At 42.6% G+C, this 11,312-nt stretch overlaps 1 protein-coding gene across 3 annotated transcripts in view; it reads left to right on the top strand.

Moving 5' to 3' along the window:
- Nucleotides 1–11,312, top strand: part of LOC135899848 (acetyl-coenzyme A transporter 1-like) — a 28,010-nt gene that overhangs the window by 14,901 nt on the left and 1,797 nt on the right. For 2 of the 3 annotated variants that reach the window (XM_065429229.1, XM_065429230.1), the window contains exons 6-9: nucleotides 1,844–2,028; nucleotides 3,468–3,585; nucleotides 5,091–5,312; nucleotides 9,695–9,864. In XM_065429229.1, the coding sequence (XP_065285301.1) occupies nucleotides 1,844–2,028; nucleotides 3,468–3,585; nucleotides 5,091–5,312; nucleotides 9,695–9,853 (684 nt within the window). In that variant the 3' untranslated portion in view covers nucleotides 9,854–9,864. The remainder of the gene's footprint in view (nucleotides 1–1,843; nucleotides 2,029–3,467; nucleotides 3,586–5,090; nucleotides 5,313–9,694; nucleotides 9,865–11,312) is intronic. The other variant, XM_070534107.1, reaches the window with a different exon arrangement.

Below are 11,312 nucleotides of genomic sequence, written 5' to 3' on the forward strand. Positions count from 1 at the left end.
ACCCAAGTTGGCCGGACGATTGGTTTCGATCCTAATTCCCCCAGCAAAGCAGCCTAATGCTCCACCCATTAGACCATGGACTACCCAGTGACCAAAGTTGATGTCGATTGGAGTACACGATTAGAGACGGACATAGACAGGTTGTGGAAACTGTGAAGTATCCTAAGAATGCTATTCGCATTAAAGTAGAACATCCAGACGACGGGTCTCAGTCTCACTTGAGGCCTTGATAAAAACCAAAGCAAGGTAACAGGTTCACGGAAAGACGAAGACATGAAGTGATCAACAGTGGCCAAACATGGTAAGCTTCAGTCTGCAGCCAACAACAAGGGAACATGTCTTCGTCAGGGCAAGACAAGGCTCCTTGTTGACAGGTTGGCTCCAGCCTTAGACATCCCTTGTTGTATCGTTGCTAATCACTTCATGCATTGGATTGCATTACATCGTTAGGACATTTTATCATTGCATTCAGCATAGCGAACAGTATAGCCAATAGAACAAGAGATACAAGAAGGACATGGTGCTATAATGATCTTTATTTGGAGGCGTGCAATAATGTAGATAGCAAACACAGAATGTGTTAGCTTAGAGGCACACAACAACAATGCAATACAGTTTACGCTCGTTACAACGGACCCGCATACAACATACTTTTGGATATAGTGGCCTATGTTCAACTTTAGTTTGTTCTACCTATTTTATTAAATGCAACAAATTTCACTTTTAATGGATCGTGCTACAATGGACTATAGGCTACAGCGAACAAAATTAGCTGCAATTTTTTTTCGAAATCGGGCGTATAAACATACATTTGCCGTGTTGACACAGGCTGACAGCCGACTTGCGAGGGTCAGCCGTTGATTGCGGCTCAACATCGGGCACGCGCGATGCCCAAGGGAGGGTTACTCTGGGAGCGGCCGTTGTATCTTGAAAGCGACCTGCGATATGGGCAAAGTGTGCATCCGTGCAGGTCTCGTCTTCAAAGCGATCTGTGATGTGGACAAAGTGCGCCCAGTGCTAGTAGCTTCGTATGCGCTGTGCTTTCAACATTTAGTTTGCGTTGAAGCGAGAGACAGCATGAAGGTTAATCCACTCGCCGCTGCTGCCACGCTTATCTATATTGTCAGACATTGCGACCGAAACTCGCAATGTCTGACAATATTGTTGCAAAGAGTGAGGGCAAATGTCCAAATTAAAAAACAAGGAAAGGTTGCAGTTACGGAATTCAGCCATTTCTCATATTACGGACTTTGGGTAAAACAGACGTTTTCTTGTCAGATTATCAGGGTTCGCTGTAACGACAGTCGAATGTATCACTTGTTCCATTGTCTGTACTGTTCTTTACGTTTAATAAAAACCTAATAGCCAGGTTTCACGCTCTCTGGCTTAGTGTTACTGCCTTACCATTTCTGTCTTTTGCTCCCTTATCCAAGTGTTAACTGTGCATGCACTGACTTCTGTGGGTGCATATGAGCTTTGTGCCTGGCAAGGGCAATAGGAGCAACGATAAGGCAATAACACCTTGCTAAAGCAGTCTGTTGCCATTTGTAGCTACACTATTATGTTTAGAAGGTGACATAGCACAAGTGAAGTTGTTCAAGGTTTTAGGATTAGTAAAGGATTAGTAAATATGAGAGCCACGTGGAAAAGCTTGACAAGTTCCAGGTTATATTTATATCATAGTGTTGAGAAACCCTTACCAGCTGACATCCACAAGAAATTTACTTGGGGCTTGGGCTAAAATTTTGTGTTTTTCACTTTGTGTGTCCAGCAAAGTGGTAGCCTTCCTTTGCTCAATGCCAATGGTCGTGAAACTCACGCAGGATGTACCACCACTGTGCAGGTGGGCTTTGCTGCAGCTGACAATGTGACGGGGCTGAAGCTCCTACAGGCTGGCTTGCGCCGGGAAAATTTGGCCCTGCTGGCAATCCCCATGGTGCCCGTGCAGATTATGCTGCCGTTCATGATAAGCAAGCATACTGGCGGTCACAGACCCCTAAACGTCTTTTTCAAGGCCTACCCTTACAGGTATGGAAGAGAGCATAGAGAGACCTGCAGCAATACAGCGGTCAGCTTTCCTCACTTGCTTTTTTTCACTGGTGTTTCACAAGAGTTTGATACACCAAGAACAAAGCTTCATTCTTTGCACGGATATAGAAGCACTAAGCCTGGTATGCCTGTGAAAGCACAGGGTCGTAACTTTTTATTAATAAGAAATTAAAAATGTTGCCTTTGTAAAATTGGTGCCGGACTCTGTCACTGGTACTGCTGCGAGATTCTACTTAACTGAGTAGTAAGGGACAAAATTTAATGGCAATTCTTCATTGCGTTTCTCATCCTAAGCAGTTTATTTCGTTAGAAACAAACTAAGGAACAAAATACTAAATGAAATGAAAAATAAATATATACAACACACATATACAAGGAAAAAAAAAAGTCAATTCAGTCGTCAAGTAAGGATGGCTAGTTGAATAAAAACTACACTTTAAAACACTTTTCTAACTGATCGTAGAATAGCCTCATTATTAAAGGACTTTGCTGCATGAATCTCCCTCCACAAAAATTTGTTGAATCCTTCAAGTGAAGTTAGAGGTAGCTATTACACTGACGCATGGCTTTCTTTTGGTCTCCATTAGCGTTCTGGAAGCTACGCAGAGAGGAGGGCAAGAGGGCAAGGCCTCGCCCAAAAGGGCTTCTTCCTCTTCTTTCTTTTTTTTTTAACGCTAGTTCTGGTTTAGGCATGTGTAGTGCTCTCTCGATGCAAGATGGGTGCTCGGCACCTGGAGCTAGGTTACTTACAAAGACCAATCAGCACACATGGTTGTCTGATCGTCTCACCGACGAGAGGGCTTGTTGCGGCACTCCGTGACAGCTGTGGTGTCTACGCTGCGAAGCACGCCAGTGCATTCTAGGAGGGCATGCTCTGTAGACAGCTACGTGCAACTGTCGTGAGTAGACGAAGTGCAAAGCTGAAATACATTTCTTTTTGTCGTCTTGAGATCAGAGACATGTATTTTTCATTTATATAACTAAAAATTAGCAATTATAGCATTACCGAGAACGTTCGCGCGAAAACGAAATCAGCCAATAACTGTTGGTGGAAGGCTGCTTGCAATGTAGCTGCACGAGGATATTGTGAAGGAGTGACCAAGTGACTTTTCACATTTCTGACAGGAGATTGTAAGTTCCCTGCTGCATGCAATGCAACAATATTTGGCTCACACGTTCACAGGAGCCTCGTCTACATATCGGTGGCATTTCTTTACCATGTTCAGAAAAATGTTTTTGAGCCCCTTTAACTTAGCACCACGTTTTGCATTATTCCAAAAATGAAAGTTTATAGTTCAACCCATATTGTGCAAGCTTTGTGAAAAGCTTTATTGGTTGCATTCAAGGATAATGCTCGAGCAGATATGCTTGCTTTTATGCATTATTTATTCCTTTCGTACGATCTGTGGCTCCTGCAGGTTGCTCCTTGGACTGATGTTCATGGTTCTCCTCCACTGGACATATATCAAAAATACAGATGGAACCTTCCCCATCTACTACTACACAGTCATTGTGGTTGTCTATGTAGTGCACCAGGTAACGTTTGTGTGCACACAGATTCAAATGGCCAGATGTCATTATGGAGATGGCTTATAATTTACTTCTTTTACGACCAGCACCTAAGAGCTAATGCTACTGCAAGTTATGCTTTGCTCCCTCTATATATATGCTTTCTTGTGGGTGTTCTATTGGAAGCCGAGATACATAAAACTTGTGGTCTCCTCACTACGTGATACCGTGCATGCCAGATGACCACCTCAAGAGCCCGAAACCCCACAAACTCCACACAATGGTATGGCCACAAAATACCAGTAGCACAGTACAAGCATGGTGCAGTAAACCTCTACAGCTGCATGCAGGCATAGCTGCATAATGAACTATCATTTCATGCAGCCTTAAAGGAATTCCAGATACATTTTTTTGAACAAGGTAACTGAAGAAAGGTACCTAAATGAAAATTCGTAAAACATGACAGCTTACTTACAACCAATCGATACCCCACCATCAGGGTTGTTGTCATGGCTCCACATAAGTTATTCTGATGCCGAAGACTCAGCACAAAGAAATAAATAGCGGAAAACGTGCACAAAAGCAATTCATAAGAAACAAATGCTCAGCTAAAGCTCGTGTGCATTGCACAGCACATCGCAATGTTTTATTTTCCAACTGGTGGACCTTTACACATCGGCAGGACATATAAGATCACTTAAGATTCAGCTACAGCTGCAGCATCCAAGGAGAGCCAAGACATTTTTTTTTTCATTTTTAGGTAGCTGTCAGCTCCATAATCACAGTGCGAAGCCTCAATTCCTCAAAAGCACTACGTACAGTTAACTGATTACAATGCCTGTTATGCAACCAGTTAGAAACGTGTGTCAAGTGCACAGCAGCTTTGGATGCGAAAATAAAAAACAATTCACATCATCGCATGGTATTGCAAAGCACAGCCAGTCTGGTGCTGTAGTTCAAGGCCATACAATGAATGTGTTGCCAAAAGCTGCCAATTGAGCACTTCTCTTGAAAACACAGAAGACTCATTCTCTTCCCTTGTCTCCCTGCCCATTGTTGAATAGAGTCTGCTTTCGGTAGCACGGTGTGCGAGTACTTGTTAGTGGTGTTTGGCAGCACGAGAACACCACATAAGGTTTCGGTGATATGATCAGTCTTCTTTTTCAAGTCTGACTACACTAATCTGTGCTACACTTGGCACACATCGAAAGATAAAAGTAACTAATTATTATTTTTTTTCAATAGATGAAGCGCCAATAGTGACGGCACACAAGGAAGGAACAAAGACGAGGCGCTTCCCGTCGTTGTTCAACTAATTATTTGTTAGGCTCTCGAGCAATTGAGGCTCCATGACATATTTGCTGGATCAACAGCTATTCAATAAAGATAAAACAATGAAATAAAACGAGAGAAAAGCATTCTGTCAGTGCTCCTTTTAGGTGTCTTTTATTACTGGGACAGCATGAATTGGCACTTCCGTTATGACTGTGCTTAAATAAATGTGAATATGCCTGATCTTGGCGGCTGTGCAGGTGACTGTATACAGCTGTTGCGTGTCCCTGGTGGCATTCCATGCAAGGGTGAGCGACCCTGCCATTGGGGGAACTTACATGACTCTCCTCAACACCATCGCCAACCTGGGCTCCAATTGGCCTGCAACACTCTCACTGTGGATGGTGGACAGTCTTACTTTCACCCAATGTGTTGGTGCCACTAAGGGATGGCTACGCTGTTCATCCATAGAAGATCATGATGTGAGTTCACATACTTTCACTTCTGTGGCAGCTACTATACACCGCAGTCGACGCAAAACAATACCACTGTAGCGCACTGCTATATGGAATTGGTACTACTATACTACAGTGGAAACGGCGGAACCAGGCTTCTGCCCGATTGAGCGGGCTCGGCTAAACTTTAATTTGTGGACGCCAAGCACCAGCATGTCTGTGGTTTTTCTTCACCCACACCACAAATGGCTTTTTTTTTTCATACCCACTAATTTTGGCATTCTCCACTGTACACAGTATTCTCAAGCTGTGTAAAATTATTGTGGCTACAACTAGATGCGACAGCAATGATCAGTATTTGGGGTTTTGTGAATGCTGTTACAAATGGTACTCATTGTCATAAATGGATTGCATCATATGTGGCCATTCATCTCTAATGGTAAATGGCATCCATACATGGACAAATTGTATACCATATCATCTATAAATATGGCTGTAGTTGTGCTGAGAACTGGCACATAAGGAGGTGCACCTATTTGAATATGAATGCAATGTTAGTTGAGTTCAAATGGGATTTGACTTGTTCTAACAGTAAAGATCAGATGACAATACCTTATAGAGTACCCGGACAAACCCAGCATCACAATTCCAGACCAACATTATGTCTTACAAGTAGGAAATTAGCTTTAGGTTTTTCAGCAGCAGACGCATGCAAAATGTTCAACTATAGGGGCCCTGCATAAAACTGACAACCCTGTGCTGCAATGCTGATTTTTGGCTGCCATTGTGAGGGATGCGCTCGGGCAGGCACGGACCATTAGTTGCCTGGCACACCATGCGCTTTTAAGTTTTTTGCTCTTTATCCAGGGTTTCTTTAGTGAAATTCTACAAGCCAACCTACTGCTGTTGGCCTATACCCAAGAACTATAGGTATATGAACAGTTCCAGCAGTAAGGTATAGTCGGCCACAAAACTTTACGGACCACAGGATCACAGAAAACGTTCAATTTTAGAGCAGCCTGTAACAGTAGTCAGTAAAACCGAACATCACAATTTTGTTCTCATATACTAGTACAGCCTGTAGATCCAAACACAGTACTAAGCTGCATTGTGAGTCTGTGCAGACATTCAGCTCTTTCTCAGATTTCGTGTTCCATAAAATATTGTGGCCAAGTGTACATAATATAAGCAAGTAACATTCATTATCGCGTTCAAAGCACCGACATTACCTGCAAACTTGGTCACTGTGTGGCCGTGCAGACTGTCCACCGGAACTTCATACGAACTGTAACAGTTAATTGCAGCAGTTTTGTTTCAACAGTATATCAGTAATTGAAACGTATGTGTGTAGCTCACAAGCAGCTAGTTAACCCTTTTGCCCAGTCACAAATTGCAGCATCACCGTAGAGAGCTGCATCACTCGCCTAAGGTCGTATAGGCAAAAGCACTCGTGATTCTTGAGCCGAGAATGACATGTAGGGCACCAGTTGCTGGGTCAAGCTGTAGCTATAGTACGGCAATAATATTCTAGTGCTTGTGAGGCCACACATCAGTTGCATTATGACTGTGCAGGATTGCTACATCATCACATATAAAAGATATCACAGCATGCTGCACTTCTTAGTGTGTTTATCTGTTTTCTGTCCAGTTTGCTCTGACGAAACCAAGAATGACACAAGACTCGACAAAGTAGTCGTAGCTCCTGTTGAGGTGCCTCCCCATTACTGTTTTGACTTTCTTGCAGTCAGCAGCACAATTATGGCGCAGGCATGGAGCTTCCAGAGGTCTTACGACATAAAATTGTGGGGAACATAGTTTGCGTTTGCCATGTTATACATCTAATGCACCATGTATTTCGAAACACCATGATAAAATTAATCACAAAGCACATTCCCGGACTCGGAATGGCAATATATTTCTGTGAACTTCAATCGAAGCACTCTTCTTCTAAATTCTACACCAACGCGTCAAAGTCACATGCTGGCGCATCCTACGTGGTTGTTGGTCCGTCTTTTTCCTATATCTGATGTATTGAACCCTCTAACAAGTACCTTCACTGTAGAAGCCTATGCAGTACTGTCTGTGGTAAAACAAACAAATTCAAACTAGAGAAAGCAAAAATATTCACACTCATTAAGTCTTGTAAAAGTGTTAATGTCTTTACAACAGCACAAAAATCCAGTTTTTATTAAGCTTTACCCACTCTTGTGCAACATTTGTTTATCCCATAGACATGTTATAATATGCTGGGTTCCTGGCCATAGAGGAATCGAGGGTACTGTGCTTGCCGACCAAATCACTAAATCAAAAGCATCACAAGGTGTTAATCATTCTGCTGCTACCCTGCTACAGATCCGAAGCCTTTCATAGGAAACAAACTGCAAAGCCACTGGCAACGCTTGTGAGATGCTGAAATGAACAATAAGCTTCATGTGATTAAGCTGAAGTTAGGTTTCTGGCCCTCCAGAACGAAAACATGAAGAACAGATATCCTATTGTGTTCTCAAAATAGGACACATATATGGTACTTACAATTTTCTACTGACTGGTAACGAGCCTCCAACCTGTGGTAGATGTGGGGAGAGGCTGACCGTCCCTCACATCCTCCTGGAGTGTCGGGGAGCCGAAAGAGAGAGAAGAAACATTTTCCTCTCGCATACCACTATTGTGTCCTTCGTCCGGCTATGTTTCTTGGTAAAGAACTGTTTAATACCAAAGCAGTCCTCGCTTTCTTGAACAATGTTGTCCTACATGTTATAAACCCAACAAACTTGTAGCGCATCCTCTCTCCAGAGAATGCTGCTGTGTTAGTATTTCTGTATAGTACATGCATCTAGGCCCTTGTGTTTCAAGGGCTCTGTTTAGGCAGTAGTGCTTCTTGCCAATTCTTGCATCTGACATATCTTGTATACTGTATCATTCTTTTGCAAAGCATTCTTCATGTTCATAATAAACCTCAGTAGTCACTGCCATAATCTTATTACATCTAGATTTTACGCACATTACAATGACTTATTTTAGGCCCCTTTCAGCCACGTCTCATCTTCTCGGAATTCATCGTTCCACTGTGAACTCATGAACACTGACATGGCACTCTTAGGCCATACCTGACCCTTGCGCCACTAAACAACAGACATTCATTCATTAAACTTAATGAGACCTTTAGTAGAATTCGAGCGGCCTACAAACAGTTTCTAGGTGTGTCCTGTGCTCACACACACATCTATCCTAAGCGATGGCGGTGGAAACATTAAGTTGCCTTGTGTGTGCACAGGGTTGTTGGTGTTATAGAAAAGGCATGCAGCTTATCCTCAGCATAACAAATTTCAACATAATGAAATTCCTGATATAAGCAAATATTTAACTTTTTATAACTTTTCGTCAATACAACACAATGTATCTTGAACCTCAACATAGTAAAGTGCATTTATATGTGATTTCAATATAACGAAGCTTCGCCGCTGTCAAGGTATACCAAGGCAATAAATGAAAACTGCTGTGGATGAAGATGGTCAAATGGTTGATTAACATGCGGTTGCTTTTGAATGCACCTTTTGAATTGCGTGCCACACAACAGAGCAGCCACCAAAGCAGAGCAACGTCTTTGCCAGTAGCTGCGAATTCAGCTGGTAATGGCCTACAAAAGCGCACATCATGCACCGCCTGCTTTTGGAGGTCATAATTGGCGAGTATGGTGTCGACGCAGCATATCATGAATTTATATTGATGCATTCTATGCCGCGTCAGTGTCCGACATGGTGTTTTTGTTGTGGCTAATTCTCCCTGCCTTTTGTGGCAATAGCAGCGATAAACATGAGTAGCGGTATAATACTGGGCTCAAAACCCTCTTGCCATTGATTAAGTCCACTGACACCCAAGCGTTCAGCTGATAGCCCTGCCCAACTGCGGGCGACACTCCGCAGCGGTGGCGGTGTGGACACTAAAGATTTGCAGGCTTCGCCTGTACCGCCAATGTGAAGATACAGCCAACATGGCACGAAACTGTATCTTGTATCACCGAGGTGAAGGTATCGCTGACACTGCATAAAACTATTTTTGGCGTGAAAGCAAAAGCTTCGCAGGTTTCGCTTGTACTGCCAATGCGAAGATATCGCCTACACGGCAAGTTCAAATAAATGTGTTTTTCTCATTAAAATTCATTTCCACCAATTTCCCAATAATTTGGAAAATTTTACGGGCCCTTCTGTGTAATAAAAACACCTTGAGGATGTACTTAGTCACATGAAAGGTCGAATTTCAACACAACGAAATTTCAATATCATGAAGCAAAGTGTCGTTTTAGTGACTTTGTTGCATAGTGGTCAAACTCTAGTATTGCACAAGATTTTTTCATCACTACAGCTGCTGAATTGACTGTTGGGCGCTAACACTGTCCACATTACCTTCAGGCATGTAGCAGTCAAAGAGGCACCTGCGAGACTATGTTAGATGGCTACAACATTGAGATGGTACTCTGCATCATGCTCGGTTTCCTGTGGCTCTTGTATGCACGGCAGAAGGCACACTGGTTGCAGTCGCTGCCGCAGTCTGCGTGGAAGTGCAAGTGATCATGCTGCAGGTACGTTACAATTAAAATGCACCGCTGCAATTAGCAGACCTGATTGTGTTGTACGCAGACGTATAACTTTCCCTTGAATAGCTAGATACCTGCCTGTGACTAAATAAGCTCGGCTTTTAGACGTGTCTGTGTGTTAATTTTCCTTTTGCATTTATAACAGCTCGTGTGTGCTTTAAGAGGAGGCCTTAGCTCGGGACCAACGCCAATTTCCTGATTCATATACACGTGAAATGCAAAAGTGCTCTAACTAAAAAACCACCGAACCGGTTTGAGTAAGACTGGTTGCATTTAAAAAAGAAAGTGGAATTTCTCCAGCTGTAGGGAGCAGAATGCTGATTAAGGCCCTCTTAGGTTTTAGAAAGACAGATGAAAGTTGGGAAGTTTGTAAAATTAAGCACAAGTTTACGAATCTGTAAATCTCCACCAAAGCAGATTTAGATGTCTAAGTAGATGCTGTTTAGAGAATTGTGATATTTTATTCATCAGTTAGAGACGTAGATGTTGAGTTTTTCTTTCACAAACAAAAACCTCATGCCGAAAAAGACATTTTTTCTTCCTATATATGCATTTCAATAGCGACAACTGAGGTAAGGTTTCCTCTTAAATTGTCAAGACTTTTTAACCGGTAAAACCGAATACTAAGTAATCAATGGCAAGGCATACGTCCCACTAACTTTCCGCAATTGAGCTTTTTGAATATGTCTTCAATGAAAGGAAGATTACTGTCGGCTCCATTTCGGGGAGTCAAGTGAGCCAGTCCTCAAGGCATGTTTGCTTGCTAAGAATCTCGAGACTAGCAAATATTTGAAGAATTGTGTACACAATAAAACGTGCTTTGCGTGCTGCCACCATTGCAGCACACCACACCATCAAACCTCGCAGTAGGCTTTATACAAGCTACTCAGGTTCCCAATACTGCGGGTCTTCACAATAGACTAAGAGCACCACATGCTACTGCTCTATAGTGCATGCTGTTACTTAGTGCTCTTCTCTCACCCTCTCTCTCTATTTTATCCCCTACCCTTCCCACAAGTAGGGTAGCCAAATGGAATTACCTCTGGTTAACCTCCCTGCCTTTCTAAGCACCCTTTCTCTCTTTTAATGGATGGAAAATCTGCTTACAGATCACTGGAGCTTTGGTGTGCAAATGATTAGTAGTGGAGTCCAGTGCAAAGGGGAAAAATAAAAATAAATAAAGGCAAAAAAAAAGAAACAGCACGGTATTCATAACACAATATTGAAAAGTGCAAAATGTGCACCATTCTGCCGAAAAAGCTCCCCTTGTACTCACGAAAGCAAGGCAGTCTGTGCATTACTCGTGGCTGAAGAAAAAAGGCAAACTCTTTTTTTCCAGATATTAAGCCTACCACAAATATGTGCAATGAAAATTTCAATGACAAGCTGTGGAGCTGGCTGCCACTTGTTCTACCGTTTAAAAGTTGTGCGTG

This window comes from Dermacentor albipictus, chromosome 2 (genome assembly GCF_038994185.2).
Source record: "Dermacentor albipictus isolate Rhodes 1998 colony chromosome 2, USDA_Dalb.pri_finalv2, whole genome shotgun sequence".
Taxonomy (NCBI): Eukaryota; Metazoa; Arthropoda; class Arachnida; order Ixodida; family Ixodidae; genus Dermacentor; species Dermacentor albipictus.